At 46.0% G+C, this 21,361-nt stretch overlaps 2 protein-coding genes and 2 non-coding genes across 4 annotated transcripts; 3 read left to right on the top strand and 1 right to left on the bottom strand.

The window, feature by feature from the left end:
• Positions 1-1,415: 1,415 nt before the first annotated feature.
• zgc:114188 (uncharacterized protein LOC541327 homolog) lies at positions 1,416-7,935 on the top strand. The gene is made up of 5 exons (XM_040133388.1): positions 1,416-1,539; positions 2,870-3,021; positions 4,335-4,440; positions 5,810-5,875; positions 7,812-7,935. Exons 1-5 carry the CDS (start codon positions 1,537-1,539, stop codon positions 7,887-7,889), a joined length of 405 nt encoding a protein of 134 aa, XP_039989322.1. The 5' UTR covers positions 1,416-1,536; the 3' UTR covers positions 7,890-7,935.
• LOC120793853 lies at positions 3,057-3,183 on the top strand. The gene has a single exon (XR_005708048.1). It is a non-coding gene; the product is annotated as a small nucleolar RNA SNORA71 (small nucleolar RNA).
• LOC120793864 lies at positions 7,600-7,726 on the top strand. The gene has a single exon (XR_005708059.1). It is a non-coding gene; the product is annotated as a small nucleolar RNA SNORA71 (small nucleolar RNA).
• Positions 7,936-9,129: 1,194 nt separating the features above from the next.
• On the bottom strand, positions 9,130-12,004 carry cart2 (cocaine- and amphetamine-regulated transcript 2). The gene is made up of 3 exons (XM_040133389.1): positions 11,786-12,004; positions 10,590-10,673; positions 9,130-9,415 (listed from the first exon to the last, which is right to left on the bottom strand). Exons 1-3 carry the CDS (start codon positions 11,903-11,905, stop codon positions 9,308-9,310), a joined length of 312 nt encoding a protein of 103 aa, XP_039989323.1. The 5' UTR covers positions 11,906-12,004; the 3' UTR covers positions 9,130-9,307.
• Between the last annotated feature and the right edge of the window lie 9,357 nt (positions 12,005-21,361).

The raw sequence follows: 21,361 nt of genomic DNA, 5'->3' as shown, positions 1-21,361 counted from the left end.
GAACCGTGAGGATGCTCCGTCTTTGTTGTGTTTAGCTCTGACTTCTGTTCATCACCAAAATTAAGCGTCATCAAAATTAATTCATTAGTCGATTCAGTGATTGGTTGGTCAAAAAAAATTAGTTGGCTGCGATGTGATAATCGACTAATAATTTAAGGCCAAATTGCAAAAAAGTTTGCAGGTTGCAGCTTCTCAGATGTTTGGATTTGATGCTTTTTCTGTGTCATATCTGACACTGAACTTTGGTTGAATAGAAAAATCGAAATCGATCAAAATGAAATAAATTGTTAGTTGCAGCCGTACTAATGTCCACGAGTCTCCAAAACCTCTCTGTCTCTACTCTCTTCTTTATTGGTGTTCTTGAGATGTCCGTCGGAAAATGACGAAGCACCCGGGCTCAAACCCACAAGACACTGCACGCAGATGTGCTCGGTTTTTCTCACCTGCAAGCATTTGTTTGCATTCTTTGTTTTCGGCGAACTGGGGCCAGTGGTTTCCAGGGCCAAACTTGACGTCACGCCATACGGATTATGATGATCAAACGCTAGTCACACAGTAAACACACTGTAAGTAGCACAGAATACTGTTTACAAAATACACGAGAGATGTAAGTATTTCCACATCAGTAAAGTTTTAGTACAATGTGATCTGTAGATGAATTATAACCGGTCATGCATGATGTCCACTGCAGGATTAATCCAAATTTTTTCTGCTTGTACAAAAACAGTATTTCAGAAACATAAGAATAGTATTGATCCTCAGATCCTAGATAGATTCCTTATCCATCCATCTATCCATCCATCCATCTATCATCTATCTATCATCTATCATCTATCTATCATCTATCTATCATCCATCTATCTATCTATCTATCTATCTATCTATCTATCGCTCTTTCTATCTATCATCCATCCATCTATCTATCAATCTATCTATCTATCCATCCATCTATCAATCTATCTATCATCCATCTATCCATCCATCCATCTATCTATCCATCAATCTATCTATCATCCATCTATCTATCTATCATCTATCTATCTATCATCCATCCATCTATCTATCTATCTATCATCCATCCATCTATCTATCTATCATCCATCCATCCATCCATCTATCTATCCATCAATCTATCTATCATCCATCTGTCTATCTATCTATCATCTATCTATCTATCATCCATCCATCTATCTATCTATCTATCATCTATCCATCTATCTATCTATCATCCATCCATCCATCCATCTATCATCCATCCATCTATCTATCTATCTATCATCCATCCATCTATCTATCTATCATCCACCCATCCATCTATCTATCTCTATCTATCATCCATCCATCTATCTATCTATCATCCATCCATCCATCCATCTATCTATCTACACCCAGTAACGGTAGTAGTTATTGTTGTAGTTACAGCCTCCTGCCGACAGGGGTCAGGGATAAGCGGGTTGCGTCAGTTCCAAACTTCCGTCTGCGGATTTAAACTTCCACCGGAAGTTATCTTGTCCTCTTCTAACAGGCCGATCCAACATGGTGGGTAAATGTTTCATGTCTACCTGAACTATCGAACATAATCCTAAAGTTTTAGCGGTTTATTTTCCCCGGTTAAATCCTCCAGGGACGCCGGGCTGTGTGTTTTACCGGATTCCTGCAGTATTGATGTTAGATGATCCAAACGAAGCATTTTATTTGCGGTATTGTGGCGGAGGGTTGATGCTAACGGAGGAGACGGAATGGAGCTGCTTTACGGCTGAATGAGCTGCGGATTCCCTTCACGTTTTGCCGGTTTATTTTAGCGTGAGCCGCCGAACGACATTGCTGTGCTTCATGTTTGTACATGGGGCGTTAAAACTCTTAAATTCCGATCAAATATCAGTCACCGGGAGTTATCTGTGGAAGTTAAACCGGGAGTTAGCCTCTGTGTCGTTAACGCAGTTCCTGGAGTCTGCACGCAGTCGGTGTAGTTACCGACTGGAGCAGCGGAAAACGGCCCTTAAATGTATTTTCCAGTCGAACCGGTGTCCCAGCTGAAAGAGACCGCACACCGGTCGCTGTGAAGCCCGTGTGCTTTCGTCCAGACTCTCATCCGAATAAAATGACCCGCAGGACTGAAGCAAAAAAGCAGCCGAAAATGAGATGAGCCGTTAATCATGAGGCCTCTGCGCATCATAATCAACTAAAATCAGGATTCAGCAGGTTTTATTCAGGCTTCACCGGAGATCCAGTTCTGACCCTGTGGTTCCAGAGACCGCCCGGTTGCCTAAAAAAAAATTCAAGCCAATACTGATATTTTCACGTTTCCAACTTGATGGACGTGTGATTGACCAGCATGAGCCGATGATGACAAGCTCTACATTTAATAGACGGAATTAAGAGACTAATAAAAAAGGAAAACCAGTGTTTGGTATGAGAGCTGTGGCAATTCACCGACGGGTCGATCGATAGGAAATTAGAGAAGATGGTCGGCAGATTAATCAGTAATGAAAATAATCAATAGGCACGGGCTTATTTAGTACGTATGCAGGTTGGCGATGATTGTAATAGACGAGTTTCTGACATTTAGATAGTGCTCCGCCCAGCGTCTCAGTTGTGGTTAAAAACGTTTATGTATCCGACTTGGCGTTAAATAATACGTGAAAAAACTTCACAACCATGGATGTCTCATCAGCGAAAGTCTGTCTTCTCATTGATAAAGTGCCGTACTTTTAATCCTCACACGGCCAGGCGTGCAACCACATGACTGACTGGGGATGAGCTGTCAAACTGCTTCTACCCCTGCGCCGAGTAGGATCCTCACATCAACGTCTACAGGAGTGGGTAATGAGCGTGTGGTTTTTTGTTTTTTTTTTGGGTCTGTCTGCAGGGACGAGTCAGGACCAAGACGGTGAAGAAGGCCGCCAGGGTCATCATCGAGAAATACTACACCCGGCTGGGAAACGACTTCCACACCAACAAGAGGGTGTGTGAGGAGATCGCCATCATCCCCAGCAAGAAGCTCCGCAACAAGATCGCCGGGTGAGTCCATGGCGGAGCTGAGATCGGTGTTTTTAGCCTGTATCGAAAGTGATCATGGCGTCCCCGTCGCCAGGTCATTGATAGTACAGGAAGAGGAACCTGCGAGCCTTTCCCGTGTTTGAAGGATGATCAGTTCCTGTCAGACCCTGGCGCTCTCAGACATTCGAGTACCATCCACAGAAAACTTTTTAGAGTAAGTTTAACAATGATTAAACGGCACAGGTGATGATGGCTCATGAATTTCTTTTTCTTTTTCTAATAGGTTTTGTAATCACCTTAGTTATTCTTGGAACTTTTAAATCGGGCTGTCTTTTTGTTAGTCCCTGTTACCAGTAAAGCACTTTTTTAACAAACCAGAGTTTTGATTTTGCTCTTCAATGTTGGTAGTTTTTCCTCAACTTAAATGCTACTTGCCAAAAACACCGAAAAAAAGCTTGGAGCCAATTCACGATTTTTATTTTATTTCACCCGAAAGACTAAAGAGTGATTGAAACATCCTGTTTGTTTTTTTTTAGAACTTAATGTCTGAAGCCACCTGCAAGGCTGGCATCATTATGCATGTTTAAAAAAAAAAAAAAAAAAAAACTGCATACAGCTGTGATCTGCTTCAGCTAAACAGAGCACGGCCTCAGCACAGAGAGAGTAGATCGTGTTTAAGTGGAGGTATCAACCTGATACCTGCAGAGGTAGATACTGATCAGTCTGATTCAGTCGACTGCCGTGACTTAATCAGAGCACAGATCAGTGTGCGGGATTGTTTTGCGTTCTGACTCACATGCACATCCAGCTGTTTAATTCATGAGAAAGCCAGGAGCCACAAAGTCACAGCGGGGTCATAAACTGCAGCACGTCAGTCTATGAGCCTGTCGAGACTCACGGCAGCTAATGTAGGAGCCACAGTCTGTTGTTTTTTTTTTAAATTAAAAATGTCGTTTTTGTGAAGATTGCAATAACCACCTTTTTGTAGATTGTGCAAAAGCCCAAATTCAAAAGAATCAAATTCATGTGAGTGATTGCCCAGCCCTACCTTTACAGTCCCTGTTGCTTCCGTTGCATTTCTGTACATTGACCTCACAGGGACAAAGGTGACCCTGATCTCCATGTCCACGTGTTCATCGTCCAAAATTAGCTGACGTCGGTAAATACGATTTCACTTTGAAGCGTCGCCGGGTCCTCTGCGGTGTTAATTACACTTTGACTTCAGAGAATGAGTTGACCTTTTTTCCAAGTCAGCCCTGTGAACTGTGATGTTTAATGTATACATTTATATCGGAGGTTCTAACAGCTGTGTGCGCTGACTGCTGCTTCTGCAGATATGTGACACATCTGATGAAGAGGATCCAGAGAGGTCCAGTCAGAGGAATCTCCATCAAACTGCAGGAGGAGGAGAGAGAGAGGAGGGACAATTACGTACCAGAGGTCAGTGAAGGCATCGCCGCTCTGGTTTTCACGTGGTTGTTCACGCGCAGACCTCCCGTCATCCTTTCTGGCTGAACACGGGCTTAAAATTCAGAACGTGAATCCAGACCCAGAGGTGGTTGTCTTACTGTCTCAAGTAGAAGCTGTTGTTTTTGGTTTTACTCAGTCATAAAACGACCTGCACACAACTCACTTCTCCACACCTGTGGTTATGTTTGAAGCTGGTGTTTGTGGTGGTGTAGAGCCGGCAGAGTAACTGAAACTTTAAAACGTGGAGTTATTGGGTGTGATGCTGGATTTTCATGTCAAGAACTGTGCTATTAAACAAAGCTTGAAACGTGAAGAAGACTGGTTCTCTTAAAATCTGCAGAGCTGTAGCAGCGGATGATGTGATGCGGACTTGTAGTTTTAAAATATTCGCATGGTGTTGGCGGCAGGCTGAGCGAAGGGAGCTACTGGGAGCCATGCTGGTTGCCATGGCTCCGGTACGTCAGCTGATCTCTGCTTTGTTTCGGTTTTAGTGTCGGTAAGTGGACTGTAAACTGAGGAAAAGGAACTGGTGTGTGTGTTACCTGTGCTGGTACTTAGCTTTAAGGTAGAATAATAAGTGACTCCTGACTGACTGTCGTTGATTCTGGCTACGAGCATATGCACTGAACACACCTTGATTTCTTGCCTTTCTGTTGGACGAGGAAATAAAATAAATTTCGGCAGGCAGCTCCTTCTAGTAGTAATGTTTTTAATGAACACTTTATTTATTTTTAAAGCATCGGACAAACACGCCTCAACAGCCTTGGTGTTTTTGCTCTTGGCCTGATTCTGCTGTGAAAAAAGTGCAACATTAGTGGCGGTTGGGTAGAGACAGAAAAAACACAGGGAAAATAGTGATTCTGTTGTAGTGGAACATGTGCAGAGGGATCGTTTTTCTATGAAGACATTCTGCAGTTCAACAGGTTCATTTAACAAATGTAATGAGATGAAGTTTGTTTCATTATTTGTAAAAATAACAAGCCACAAACACATAATACATGAAAGGAGTAAAGACCATTTAAAAAAAACCTGAGTGAGAATAAAGACAAATTGGTACAACATAAAGAAGAAAATAAAAAGACAGCGATAGAAAGGGTCAACAATTATGTGCCACCAACAATAATAACTTAAGTGCGTCAGTAAAGCACTGTGCTTGTTCCCAAGCTTCCAGAAGTTGTCAACCGCTATCAGAGCTCAGTGAGCACAGTTCGAACTTCACGATAATAGAAAGTGGAGGGAAGATGCGGAAACATCGCTGCCTCGACTGAGTCTCTGAGGTGGAATGAAACCGTGTGAGAGGGTTAACGTCTAACTTCTGTCCGTCTGTTTACCCGTCCAGGTGTCTGCTCTGGACCAGGAGCTGATTGAAGTTGATCCCGACACCAAGGAGATGCTGAAGCTGCTGGTAAGTGTCTCTGTAACAGGACAGAAGTAGTCTGAGGAACCAAGACCCGACCCAGACCAGGTGACCCAGACCCAGACCGGATTATGCTCGGTCTAATCCGGTTGGGTGGGGTCTCTGATCTCTCTGATCACATGGTCCACTCTAATCCCAGCAGGGGGAAATGTTTTAAGAGAACCCTGAAACCTTTGTGGAAGACTCTTTGGAGTTTGGCAGATATTAATTATTAACTTTGTTGGTGCAGTAGGTGAAAACAGAACTTTATATAATTCAGACTGATTTATAGAAATAACTGATGTCTTTACATTTAAAGGACATTTAACATTATATTGCTGCTCTTTTCCACTGCGGCTGCTTGTTACTTGACAGCACATCACGCTGCTGCCGGTGTTGGTGTTCAGGTCCGACACGTTCTGGGACAGGTCCTTGTGTCTGTTTTGATCGAGTCTCTCTCGCTCTGTTAAACACGATTTTTTTTCGCATGTTGTGAACGGATAGGGTTCTCATAGCTTTTGTTTTGGACCTGTGAAGATCATTAAAAGATTTATTTCAAATAAAGTGTAGGATCAACAGAGCTCGGCAAACAGAAAAGAAATGAGTGATAAAAAGTAAAAACACTAAACAAACCCGAGGTAAAGACAGGACTAATGAAGCGGTGACGCTTGGATCAAAAGGCAGCAGCTCAGTCTGAGCCCTCTGATTTATAGGACTCGTTGCTAATGATATTACAGCGTTGGCTCCAGCGTTGAAGAAAACCCCTTAAAGGAACTCTCAAAAATCGCTCCAGGCTGAGTCTTAAGCATTATCCCGAAGGCAGGAGTTCATGTAAAGAAGTTTTTATGATGCTAGAGAGCATCTGAAGGACTGAAGCACATCAAACAACAAAATAATGAGGTGCTTTAGGACGCTGGTCTGTAAGACGAAGGGTCACAAACAGTTTGAAAGCAACTTAGTCAGCGAAATGTGTGTTTATTGGTACGATAGCACCTCTGCGTTCTGCAACAGTGGCTGATGATTGTACCGTCACAGTGGTAGTTGGTAGCAGTGTCTTCACTACTGTCCAACCTGCTGCCTCGGCCCCTGTGCCTTAATGTCAGAGGTCAAATGTGAGGGCTTTGCTGGGTCTAGGTTTCAGGCTGCAGAGCTTTTCACAGGAATAGCGGCTTCTCTTCAGACGTTGGGAAAACGGGAGAAAATGTAGCTTTAGATTCACTCATCAAACCAAACCGTGAGTCTTAATGTGGTCAGGAAGAATCAGACCTGTCCCCTGTAGTTTTGACTTCAAACTAAACTATTGTGTTTTTACAACATTAAATACGACTAAATAAGCAGCAGTCAAGGTTAAAGTTGGGAAACATCCTGTTATTAATTATGAAGATTGAAGTTCTACAGGGGCTGTGTGTTTAAATTAGTCACGAGCTTGGGGTTTCTGATTTGTATTTCTTTTATAAATACTCAACATTATCAGTGATTTTTTTTTTTTTTTTCCGAAATAAACCTTCAGATTATGAGAAATACATTATTCCCTTTTGCAGTCTGACCCAGCTGAACCAATACTTAGATGAACTAACTCCAGATTAAATACACATCTGAGACATTAAGGCAGCTGATGCTAAATCTGATACTTGATCCAAACAGTGAAGGATTCAAAACTCGAGTTTATCAGCTGGAATTATTGATGTGATATGAATGAAAGTTGAACCGGGGAGAACTTGGATTCTCCTCGGCCCTGTATCGAAAGTGATCATGGCGTCCCCGTCGCCAGGTCATTGATAGTACAGGAAGAGGAACCTGCGAGCCTTTCCCGTGTTTGAAGGATGATCAGTTCCTGTCAGACCCTGGCGCTCTCAGACAGCTTTTACTTCTCTGAAATTGCACTTTCCACCTTGTTCTCTGGGTGTAGACCGGCTCTCAGACCAGTTTCTCTCCTGTCCTCCAGGACTTCGGCAGTCTGTCCAACCTGCAGGTCACCCAGCCCACCGTCGGCATGAACTTCAAGCAGCCCCGAGGAGTCTAGACGTCTGTAAAGTATCTTCCTAATAAAACCCTTTGGGACAGAAACACTCTGCTGTGCAGGACTGGTGATTTGTGGACGTCTCGGTTTTAGATGTTTTTACCCTCAAATCTTCGCCGGTGTTAAATGAACTTTTCTTTGCATGATTGTAGATTCAGAGAAGGACGAGGGGGAACATGTCTGAATAAACGAGGAGAAAAGGGAACGGTCCCGTCAGTTATTGGCTCCGAAGCACAGACTGTGCCGTTAGTTTTGTTTGGATTTGGGTGTTTTATCGACGCGTCGTCTCAAACGGGTGATAATCTCGGGTCCACGGGGTTTGTTGTTATTGACTCTTGAGGTTTTTGGCCGTCGATCTCGACAGGTCTTGAGTCTAAACAGAGCCAAAAAAAAAAGCTCTTAAATTTAACGGCGTGAGGTCGTAAACTCTACAATGATGTTTTCTGCCCGTTGACTTTTTATCATTGACTTTGGCCACAAACACCTTTTACTCTTGAGAAAATGAAGGTGTTTACTCACCATTTAGAGAAAAAATTGGAGTCGAGTCCTGTGTGTAAAGATTTAAAATTTCTGACTCTATCCTGTTCTGGTCGTATAAAGACACATTAACCCGGGTCAATACTTTTCTCTCCCTCTGTCCAGACTAAAACTGCATTTTTCTCCCCCAAAACTCTGCTTTTCCAAAAAAAAGTGTATAAATCTTGAGTTGGCCTGGTTGTTTTCGGTGTGTGCAGCGGTTTTATGTGATTCAGGTGTTTCACTGGGGACATACGTCTCTGCTGAGACCAACTGGAGAGACTCCATTACAGTTGTAAGAGGGAGCGAAGACTCCTTGCTCTTCAGCTTTAGTCCTGAAGAGGGAGCTACAACAACAGACCTGCTCAGATGTCCGGGGCTTGATGCTGAAGACACGTCTGTCCCCAGACCACAACACACAGTGCAGAATATTCTCCAAATGCCAGATGGTGGGAACACTTTGGAAACGCAGTTGTGCCAAGACTCCAGTTTGCTGCTGGTCCTGACCTTTTTAACTACACGTTTTAGTGGCTTGTAGGAATCATCAGAGCTGAGGTAGATATGACCAGGAAACACACAATCCAGACTACGGATGAAACGTTCAGAAATGCTGAGATACTAAAGCTTGAAGTCTCGAATAAAACCTGAACCGTTTTTACTTTCTCAACCGCACTCTCACCAGCATTGGGACAAAGTGAGAAGAACAAAGAGGAGTCAGTGGAAAAAGCAAGATAAAACACCTTTAATGCAACACACAAGTGGACGGAGAGATTGTCTTCACATCAAGACACGAAGGATTTATTCCACTCTAGAGGCTACTTTACATACTTCAGATTCTCATGTACATAGAGATTTGGTAAAATATACATTTTAAAATATACTCTTGCAGTGTTCATGTGATTGGCTCATAAGCACTTCAGCAGGAAGAAGTTACAGAAAGCTCCTCGGGGGCAGTCGCACATCTTTCCGATGCGGGATCCTTTCCTGACGGCGCAGTGTTCCCCCAGGTCGCACTGTGAACGAGAAGAGCCACGTTTGTTCATCCGCGTACAACCCGCCTGTCATACCGGGGGTAACGCACACATTCCTGAGGCCACAGCCGTTTTTCTGTCCCGCGACGAGGTGACGGATGCGCCCAGCACCAACACTTCAGCACAAAGGTTCAGGTGAGTGTGTAAGTTAAAGGGAAGAAGTAATGCTGCCTACATGTGCTCCAGTGGTTCGCTTTAATGTGACGTCACACTTTTACTCTGCTGCACTGGGGAGGGAGACATCGGACTTTCTACTGCTTTGCTGTTCATCTGACGGCCGTGGACGGCCTGACGTTTAAAGCAAATGATGGGAAGATATGATGAATGCTGGTTACGTGTTGACGCGTCAGTAATATTAATATTCTGCCCTGAGTCCTTTCACAGTACTTTGATACATTTGGATCCTTATGCACTTGAATCTTTGTAGAACTTTGAATGCAGCACTTAAATCTATAATTGAGGTTATTTACAGTGAAGTGTTGACCTGTATGTGACCTGAAGATGTCTGTGTTATTAAACTATGCTCCTGAAGTCGAGTCTTGATGTAAAAGCCGTGGCGGCCGGACACGAGTCGGGTCAATGTCCGTGCAGCCTGTTTGGTCCTGGGCGCTTCACATGAATATTTCAAAGCTCACGAACACGCCGCCTCCATTTCCTTCAGTTCATTTGGGTCAGAATTTGCTGGGTTTGGAATCCAAATGGCGCCAACTTGTGCCAGACTGACATGGCAGCAGAGCCCCTGAGGTGATTTAAAACCTGGGGGTATTACATTATTACATGAACTGCAGTGTTTTGTTTTTCTTTACCTCTGACTCTCAGCCTGGTGCCTTTAGTAAAAGACGGATGTCAAACGAATGTGACGCAGCTCAGGGCTGATAAAAGATAAATGAATACATCATGACACAAAAATCATTTTAAAATATCAATAAAATAACCAATCAGCTGTTTTAAAATGGGTGAAACGCAGCCCCGCGGTGAAATTACCAGCAGGATACAGGGAGTCTGGATCTAGTCATTATTTTTCCTAGTGTTCTTTCATATTTCATTACAAACTTCCAGCTTTTCCTCTGCAAACGTGTCCTACAATCACCACATTTCTTGTCAAAGAGAAATGAAATCTAAGCGTTTTTATCCTCAGTGTCTGACTGGGACTCACAGAGGGGACCTGTCCATATTTCTTCTCCCAGGGATTAATCCTCTTGGTCTGCAGTTTCTCCAGCACTTCGTGCAGGGCGCCGAGCTGAGAGAGAAAAACCCAAAAAGATTAGACACAAAGCTGACAGACGTGAAGCACAGAGGCAAGCGAAGAGTTAAATGTTGATATGGGGGGGTCAGTTTGAAGCACACAAACAAAAAGCATTTTAAGTCTCACTGAATCTTTCCAGCAGTCAGAGCTGCAACGTTATGAACCAGACTCTGTTCATTTTTTCATCATTTTTACTCTGAACCAGACTAAACCCACTGCAGCGGCTGTTGTTAAACGATCTGCACCGACTCAGAAAGTGAATGAGCCCGATTTCTTTCCTACATCGTCTCTGCATCAGACACCTCTCGGTGGTCGGTTTATTAGGGACACCCGGCGGAACCTGGGTCAGAACCTGCAGCGAATCCTCCTCCGTGAGGGTTCGGATGTTCAGTTTGTGTTGGAACGGTTTCAGAGGCGTCGAATCTAAGGTGCGGTGTCTGTTCATCCCTCTGAGGGTTGATTAAATGACAGAAACACCAAATGGGGAAAAAAAAGCTTAAAGATGAAACCACTATCAAAACAGCTGCCGACTAATCGATTAGTTGTTGCAGCTCTAATATATTTATCTGTATCTACCATTTTACTATTGAATATCCCATAATAACTAAGTACATTAACTCAGATACAGTTCTGATGATCTCAATCGAAGCCATTTAAATGTTCTGCTACAATCCCGAGGAAGGACTTTTACTCTGTGCCGCTCTACGTTTGTTTGTTCAACGGCTCCGGTTGCTTCTCGCTTTGCAGAGGAACGTTTTAAAAACCTTTTCACAGTCTCGTAAAACACAAGGAAATCTTTAACGGAACGCGAGTCCCTCCGGCGGACAACCGGTGCGAGTCCGCTGCTCCCGCGTCAGCGCGTCGGTGGGAATACTCCACCGGAGCAGCGAGGACGGTATCAGTCGTTTTCTAAACGGACCGTTCCTACACCGAGCAGTGACGATTCTGCCGGTTCTGGTCCTAACATCTGCCAGAAACGCATTTCTGTTCACCTCAAAGAGTAAAAACTGACCAAGTGGACGAGACATTCGAGAATAGAAAGGAAACCGGGACTAGACGTTCGACGCGCCGGAGGTTGGCCGGTCTGGGACCGGAATCGCACCCACCAGTCTGTTGGAGTTGTACCGGTAGTCCTGGACCGCTCGCTCGTCCCGCTCGGCTTCCGTCGTTCCCGCCGGGCAGAGCGCGGACAGCAGCGCCGCGCACAGCACAGCTCGCGCCCACATGGTGCCAGAAACGAACCGGAGGAAAATACAGAGTTCCGCGAGTCCGCGAGCTGCGTTCGCCTCTCCTCCAGGTGTTTCTCACGAGCTGCCCGCGCCGCGCGGGATGTTTGGGCGAACCGCCCCGCCCCCTCCAGCCTCCGCATGACGTCACGGCCACGAGGCGGACTCTCGCCCCGCGACCTCAGGTGGACTTCATCCTTCAGAAAGCCCTGGCAAGAGAGAGTAAGGGAACCCTTTAGAACCCCCGCGTTTCTGATCAGATCTTCATCCGAGTTACGATGGTGGACAAACGCAATCTGGTGGAACTGGTAACGCACGGATCATCGTGTTGCTCTTCTCCAAACCGTCACCCAGACACTCACGGTGCGAACCCCTCGGCTGACGTCGCAGAGTCCAGTCAGTGAGACCAGACCGGAGACCGGAGGTCTGGTCTCAGACCTACTGTGACTCCTAAAAACAAGAAGCATCTGCTGAAGTGAACCAGGCCTCACAAAGAAGACCTCAGAAGACTCAGGATGAAGAGCTGTTGATTTGTTTAAAGCTGGGAAAGGTTTTGAGAGTCGTCTCTCAGAGTTCAGATGTCCATCGGTCAACAGTCTGACAAACCGTCTACAGACGGAGACGGTCCAGTCCTGTGGCTTCTCTCCCTGGACGTGGACGTCCAGCTGAGACGCCCCCAGAGACACCAAGCAGACCGATCAGTGAGGTGGAAGAGAAGAGCAACAGCTGAAGGCCTAAAGGAATCACTGGAACCGGTCTCTAGCACAGTGTCTCCAGCCTGACCAGCAGAGTCTGGCCAATCACGGAGCTCGGTGGCGTCACCGCACAGCTGCAGTCTCCGAAGAGCGGCCACTGAGGAAATGTCCTGCGGGCCGATGGAACTGAGGCTGAACTGTTTGGTCGAAGAACAGGCAGCGCGACGTCTGGAGTAAGAACGGCTCCGCACCCACACGAAGACGGCGGAGGGAGCGTCACGGGTCCTGGACGGTTCACCACCATCCAGGGGACGGTGGGTTCCCAGGTCTATCGAGGTGTCTGACAGGATGACGTCAGGGAGGCTGACACCGGCTGAAGCCCAGGAGAAACTGGGTGACACAGCAGGACAGTGGCCCTGAACATGGAAGTAAATCCGCCTTCCGGAGTGGTCCAGACAGAGCCCAGACCTTAACCCAACAGAGGTGCAGTGGACGAGCTCAGAGAGACGTTCTCACCAGACGTCCCGAGAACGTGTCTGAGCCGAAGCAGCTCTGCAGGAAGGACGGTCCAACGTTCTGATCCCCAGCTACTGGAAGCTCTGGTCTGAGGCTCCGCCAGTTATTAAATCCACCAGCGCTGTCGGCGTTTAATGGGTGTGTTCAGACTATAACTGTTTGTGTGTTATTAGCTTAAACACACTGTGTTTATATGAACCTTGTGACTTGCATGAAGATCAGATCACATTTCAGGAACAGTTAACACAGAAAACTCAGTCACTCCAAAGGGTTCGCTGACACCTTCTACCCACTGGAAATCACAGTAACCATATTCACCAGGATCCAGAAAATCAGATGTAAACATGTAGAATTAAAAAAAAGAAAAAGAAAATATAGGCCTCGACTGTGATAGGACCCGAGCAGTGCTGGAAGACGTTCTCTGAGCTTTTACCTCAGCCCAAGTACTGGTGTAGAAAAAGTCCAAACTGGCTTCTCAAAGTATTCACAGCCCTTCGCTTTGTTCAGTCTTTGTGTTGTAGAGTTCATCTGAAATGGATGAACGACGCGGTGGAAACATGCATGTAGACATCTGGGAAAACGTGTTGAAAATCAGAGGGTGAAGTCCTTGGTTCTTGGTCGCCCCCTGAACGAGGCCCTTCCCGCTTTACAGATGGTTTCAAACCCCTGAAAAGCTGCGTGCGGATGCAGCGAGGAGAACCGGTGCTGGTCTAAAGGCAAAAGGGGGGTCACAGCAAACACTGATCTGATTTAGGATTTTTCTCTCTACTGCACTTTGGATGAAGGTCACTGAGAAATAAAAACTTTAGCACGGTGCTGTACCTATACACAGAGGCATGTACAGGTGTGTGGGACACGCTACAGGTGGACGCGCCCTTGAAAGTAGAAACAATTCATCCTTGTACAAAGCCCGAGATTTATTGATTTACCCTCCAAAAAACATCACGTTTGTGTGTCATGAATCATCTTCGGGGGCTGGTCTGGATCCGGCTGCATTTTAAAATCCCGTAAATGTTTCATCGTTTCAAATGTAACAAAGGGAGAGTGACGCGTTTCGGTCCTAGACCTTCGTCGGGCGCTAATTCGTTTTCAGCAAACTAGGCCATGACAGTGTGCAGGAATATCCCACTCGACTTTCCTCTAAAAACAAAACGATCCCCCACCCACTCGTCTCCCGGGTGACGACACTTAATCCGACCAAAGCCAGAAAAGCATAGTTCAAGCACAAGTAGGCAATAATGGTCACATCTACTGAGCTGACGGGTAAAAAACAAGCAGAAAACAAGGTGGATTTGGTGACACCTGCTCTATAGACCTGGCTTCAGTCCTCACAGAGCTGAACAACAGCTGTGTCGGTGTCTTCCTGTTCACCAGGCCATCGACCCCAAGGAGACGCCGGCAGATTTCCCACGGATGCAGTGACCTGGGCCCATAAATGTCCCTCCCGCTTGAAAACCATCAAGCTGTCGGGGGGAATCTGCGCGAAGCCGCCGCCGCCGGGGCGCTTTCCTATCTCCTTTTCATATTCAACTTTAGAGAAGTGGAGGGGAAATAACCCACTTGAATAAATTTCCTGCTCTGCAGAGCTTCTATTTATATGGGATGAGGATATTAATGTCCCCAACCTTCAAATAAACCCAACTTAAACCCGTCTGACACCCAGAGGGGAGCTGATTCTTAAAATCCTCTGTCGCTCCGATGGCAAACGAACAGGCTGCACGACAACGTTACGTCCCTTATTTCAACGCAGGAGGTCGAGCCTGTGAACGTTTGGTTTCAGGACGCCGCGCGGCAGAGAGAAACGCACGTCGGGAACATGATTCAAGAGAAGATCCTGTAGGGTAAGATAAACCAGCACAGGGACAGAAACAAGTACAGATAAACGGAGAGGTACAAAACAAACGCTGTAAAAAAAATTAAGACCAGCAATAAACACGAAGGGACCCGGGACCGGTTTCGAAAACTAAGGGCTTGGCAGCGTCTGACGTGACATGGTGGTGTGTGTAGTGGCGGCAAAGTCAGAAAAGTATAGGTGAGCAAGTAGGATCGATGGTGTGCATATACCAGAATCACATGCTGTATAAAATGGTGCTGGGTACTTGCCTGTGTTCATAGAAACGTAGTGTAATATATAATCTAACAGAACAATATAACATTTTAACGTAATAGAGTGTAGAACAATATTGTATGGAATAGAAAACCCAGGGTGCAATGTCCTACCCTAGTGCAACACGATACAGAGACTAATACCGCGATGCAGTAGAGAATCTAAAGGTTAATCTAATGTAGCATGAGTGTAGTGTAATATAATACATCTTAAGTAACGCATCGTAAATATAGTGGCACGATCTGGGATATTATACGTATCAGTGTGAGTTAAACGGAGAGACAGTGGAGAAGGAGGGAAATGGGACTGAGCGTGTCTGAGGTTTAGTCGTCGAATTCAGGGACCTTTTCAGCAGCTTTAAAGGTCGTGCGAGTTTCCCCCCGAGCAGTGAAACGCCGAACCTAGCGACGACGGGCCGGAGCGGAGGAATGGCGATGAATCCGAGAGAAGACCCCTTAGGTGCCGCACGAGGCTTGACGCCGCTCACTTTCGCCTCACAAGGCATCGTGGGATTTCAGGTGAGACTGGCCAGCGACGTGACACGAGAGAGGGAGGGAAAGTTGGATTTGTTTTAGCAAATGAGAGAGACGTTCGCCTGCCAGCTGCGCAGTAATCATCCAAAAAAAAGGAGAAGAAGAAAGGGGCCAGGAAACTGGAGCAGTGGTGGGTCATCACGTCGGGTCTTCAGCTGCGGTGGATGAATGTTTGTGCAGCCGGAGGTCGTCGCCGTAGCCTTCAGGTGCCCTCACCTGCAGGATGGCAGGTACAAACAGGGACGACGAAGCCACGTCGACGGGAGCGGGCTCCACGCGATGCGAGTGTTTGCCTCGGGCGGCGCGGATGTGTTTCTGCGTCCCTTCGAAGGTTTCCACTTGAGCGTCAGATTTTCAACGAGAGAACGAGCTCTGTTTCCCTTCTGGAGTCGGGCCCACAGCTCTGTGAGGCTCTGCTCGGGCGCGGTGATGCCTGGAGCACCTGAGCATGCTAACATTAGCGAGTCCAGCCGAGGCTGGTGGGAGCGTCGTTAGTTCAGTCAGAGGATCCGCAGAGTCATTCCAGTTCGTCCTGAGGGGAAGATGAACGCGTTTCATCCCCGTCCAGCCGACGGTGGTTGAGATGTCTGGAGCCTCTCTGCCAGCCTGGCTAAAGGCGCATTTCACGGCCATTTTCAAACAGTTAAAATAACTTTTTTTTGTGACTGACTAATCTTGATTTCCATCTTTACGTTAAAAAAAACTGACAATAAAAACTTGAATGTAACCAAAGTGCTTGCTCACACAGCCACGAAAAAATAAATCGATATCAAAAAGATCACGTTTACATGAACTGCTGCTTTCTTTTCCCTCTTTCTCTCTTTTGGCTGCAAAATAATTCATGAAATTACAGAGAATTACAACTAATACTGATTTAGGAGCTTTCAGCTGCAGCTCCTCTCACACTGGTCTGATGAAAGCAAAGATCTGCAACTGCCGATTATTTTCCTTCTCGGTTAATCCGCAGACCATTTTCTGAATTAACTGATTATTGGTTTGGTCTATGAAATGTCAGGATATGATGAGATATTCAGTTTGTGCAGATTCAGAACAGAGAGAAGCAGAAGAATTCTCACGTTGGAGAAGCTGCAACAGGAAATGTTTGGCATTTTGTCTAAGGAGCCGTTTCAACCGTTGATCGACAAACAACTGACAAATCCCCACAGCTCTGATATTTGTTTTAATTGTGCATTTTGTAACGATATGACCATTAACAAACAAACATAGCGAGGCCATGGAGGGACTATGAGACCACCCCCAGACCGAGAGAGATGCAGAACCACGGCTGCGTCATCTGTCATTGTTTTGTGTGTCTGTGGTCATTTCCTCCACTTCTCTACAAGTAATGAAAGACATTCATTAATTTCAAACTGTGGCACGGGCCCAGGGGCCCCAGGGGCCCTAGACTCCTGGGGCCCCTGGGCCTGTGCCCCGTAGGCTCGTTCAGTAATCCTCCCATGACTGAGCTCCATTTTTTGTTTGGTCTCTCTCTCTTTTCCAGAGCCTTCTTAAGACTCTGAGACCTTCAGAGCCAGTGCTCCAGAGGAAACCGGATCCCCGGTGATGATTAATTTTGGTCGGTATCGGGTTTTCAAACTTTATTATGATCCCTGACTTTTTATTTACGGCCACAAACCGGGCGAATTGTTGTTGTGAACCTCCGTCCTGCAGAGTCAGAGCCGCAGCATCCAAATCCTCCTGCTGTCAGCGAGGCATTAGTGCGAGGAGGAGAGCTTTGTGCTGACGTGAAGTTAACGCTGGGCCCACGGGGAATGAAGAGTAAACAAGGAGAAGGGTTTGGGCATTAAAGCAGCTCCCAGGGCCGGGTTTGCTCATTGGAGGAGCTCCACTACAGATCAACCTGCAGACAGAAGTCAGGAAAGAGGTTTAAAGCCCGTGGCCTTGTTCCGCCTGGCTCCACGGCATGGTTGGGTCTGCGATTGCCTCGTCATGGAGTCAGCATGAAGAAATGCCCCGGTAAACCCCACCTCCACCTCCAAACAGCTCCATCCGCTCCATCCCAGCCGCCCCCAAGTCCCGCTGACGTGTAGTGAAAGTGAGGATGAAAGTTGTCGGTATTCGCCGCAGAGAGGACGCCGCTCTGCGTCTTTTGATCATTTCTTCTTCTTCTTCTTCTTCTTGTCGTGGGGTCGTTTGATCCTCTGTCGGGCTCGGGGCCTTTCTCCCTCCGACTCTCTTCTTCTCTCAACTCCATGTCAAGCCAACAACTTGAATTACTTTTATAAGAAGTCACTTGAATAACTACTTCAGTGCTTCTTGTGTTAATCAATGCAGACCACATGTCCCTATTGTTATATCATAATATCATTAGCTTATTATTACTTATGCATTAATGTGAAAGTAGGATTTTACTGTTGTAGTTGAGGTGGAGCTGATTTTACTAATGATTATATTCACCATGAATTCATCTTCTGATTAGTTTCTCAACTAATTAATGGACAGAAAATAGTGAGAAAATGAGAGAGAAATGCTGTCACGCTCACCAGTGTCCAAACCTCAAAAATGATTCAAATGATTAAAAAGAAAAGCAGCAAATGTTCACATTTTCAAATGACCTTTATCAGAATAGTTGCTGATTAATTTTCAGTCAATCCCAAATCAATAGTATTGACTCATCGCTTCAGCTCTTCTTCTTTTTACTGTTGGGCAGTTTAATTTATAAAGAAAATCATCGTAGCTCTTCCCATGTTTTCTAGTGGTTTGTAAAGTAACTAAAGCTGTCGAATAAGTGCAGTGCAGGAAAATGTAAAATATTTCCCTCTGAAATGTGGAGGGAGAAAGTGGCATGAAAAGAAAATACTCCAGAAAAGTACAAGAACTTCAGATTTTGTACTTGTGTAGCACTTGAGTAAATTTCAACCACTGTTGTCTGGGCAGTTTGCCCGTGAGACCCCGAATGGCCCCAAAGGCCCCAGGAGTCGGGAAGATGCACCACTGACACAGAAAGTCAAGGTTCAAGGTTCAGCTTCATTGTCATTACACAATACAGGATTGTACAGTGAAATGCAGTAGTAGCCTCCTCCACTGTAACAGCACAGAAAATATACCAACAAACATTGAAATATTTGAAATTAGAATGAAATAGACAGGCAGTAGAACAAAGTATAGAAGTAGTTTTGAGACATTGTTACTTTTATTTTGGTAACGGATATTAAAGAGGAGACAGGAAATGAGGGGAGACGTAGGAGGGAGGACTTGCAACATGTCCTCACCTGGACATCAGCTGGTGACGCTGTGACCCCCCCGGTCACCAGGATTCCCCAGCCCCCCCGTGAGTTTAGAGCCCAAACGTCTTGGCCTAACAGCCTGATGAATGACGTGTCATAAGCAGCCCAGGTACACTGGTGGGAGGGTGAGGGCCAACGCCGGCCCGAAGCTCATCCCAGCGCCGAAAGCTGGAGGTGATTCTCGGTTGGTCCAACTCTAGTCTAAAGTCCTGACCCTAACGGCCAAATCTGTTTAGAACCTGGGATGTGACTCCTAGGTATCTTTCCCTCTCTCTTGCTTTTCTCTTAATGTCTCTGCTTCTGTTTTTTAGCCTCAGCTGGTGTGAATTACTCAATATGGAGGCTTCAAGGGATATCTGGAACAAAAGCAAGAGCAGCAAATGAGGCAGAGCTGAGCAGAGACGTTTCCAGCAACATAATCTCTAAAATCCCAGAGAATATATCTGAAGTCTGCACCATCATCCCTCCATCTTCTCAGTTTCTCTGTAATCCTCTCAAGGAAGCAGCGATCCGGCTCCATCAAACCCGAATCGACCCAAATAACTTCCTCCACAGACAAAGCCAGACATTTCCTCCGATCGCGTCTGTGCCGACAGCTAATTTCCTGCCTTTTAATTGCAGCCGCTAACTGATGTGACCCGGCGTCGTCCTTCAGCTTTCAGTTTCTGCGCCGCTGATGTGAATCCAGATACGAAAACCTCCTTCGGGCCTTAAAAACATTGCGTTTAACATTACATCGGATGGATTACTGAACAGGCCTGCCGCTCACAGGCCCAGGGGCCCAAGGGTCGGAGGGCCCTTGGGGCCCCCGGGCTTCTGTTTGAAGCGACTGTCGACATTTCATGTTGGAAAGTTAATCAAATGACCTCGAAGGGACTCCAACAGATCACAGAGACTAAAAACGAGACTCCAAATGCCCACGAAAGGAAAAAAAAGACCACAAAGAGACGCAAAATGACGACAGACGGAAAACAGCAACAAAGGGACGCAGCCGCTTCGTTTGTGATCACTTTGCGTCTCTCGCCACCTGCAACTTATTTAAACAGACGTTTCTGGCAGTCGAAAATCTTCCCGAACTGACCGGAGAGCTCTCCAGCGCCCAACATGGAGGAGAAGAAGATTTATGTTTATGAATCCCTGAAATTTAGGAGGAAATGTCCGTCCAGCCAGCAGAGGCTTAACACAGCGTCTAAAACATCCCTCAGCCTGACAGGAGCCGCAGTGGGACTCAGCAGCAGACGTAAAGCTGCTGATCCGGGCTCAGCAGAGGAGACACACCATGACAACGGGACTTCGGTCGGTGGCGGAAACCGGCACGAAGACGTGTGGTTTGGTCAAACTTGAGAACCAACTCCGAGGTCGTTCTTATATAAGGTCCTCAGACACAGTAAAGATAAACTTTACTCCTGCTTAACAGTCCCTGACAGGCAGAAACTTTGTTTGCAGAAAACTGGGATATAAAACACAAGTCAGCAGTTTGGGGATGAAGCTTAATAAAAGCTGTGATGTTTGATATACAGAGTCATTATCTGTACAGGCTTTGATGTGGCTGATGATCCGGCAGAGGAGTTCTCCGTCTCTTTGAAGCTTTTCAGTTTTAACTGGGAGAAACCGAGCTCATTACTGCTCCCTGATCCACTGCAGCCCTCTGATTCTGCGGCTGATGACTGATGCTAATGAGCTTTTTTCCCCTTGTTTCTCCGGAGACCGCCGACGCGCTGATGCGTGGCGTCCGCGATCACGAGTCTGGAAACACTGGTGGTTCGCGTCGGGGCCCCGGGGACCCGCGTTCACATGGGCTCCGGGCCCCTCGGTGAGATGAAAAGTATCAAAACAAGAGAGGCATCGCGTGAGTCCGGGAGCTCGGACACAACCGGCCCCCTTCTGGGATGTTGGATTATCTCCTTAATTCTAATAAGACGCTCATGCGTACACGAGCCACACGTGTTTGGGATATTTTTAGTGGAAACCCAAACAGGAATTCTCACTCGATCAGCGGACTGACAGAAAATGAATCTTCAATTCTGATGTTCAACTACTTGAACAAAGAATTGAAAAAACAAGAAAAACAAACAACCAGAAATGTTGTTGGCAAACTTTTCTGGTTCTGGCTTCTCAGATATGAGGATTTTCTGCTTTTCTCTCTCTTTTACGGTTTTTTGGGTTCATCTCTGACAAAAGTCCTAATTTGTCCAAAGCAGTGTTGGTCAAATCATATTAGACTCTATGTTGTGATGTTTTCCAAACGGTTAAAGGACAAAAAGTGATCAACACATAGAAGCAGAAAAAGGAAAAGACATAAAAATTGTACCTAAGTAACTGGACTTAGGAACATGACGCAGCTGAATGATTCAGAG

Source organism: Xiphias gladius, chromosome 8 (assembly GCF_016859285.1).
Source record: "Xiphias gladius isolate SHS-SW01 ecotype Sanya breed wild chromosome 8, ASM1685928v1, whole genome shotgun sequence".
NCBI lineage: Eukaryota > Metazoa > Chordata > Actinopteri > Istiophoriformes > Xiphiidae > Xiphias > Xiphias gladius.
The sequence above is the reverse complement of the archived record's forward strand: the minus strand, read 5'-3'. Positions and strand labels throughout refer to the sequence as shown.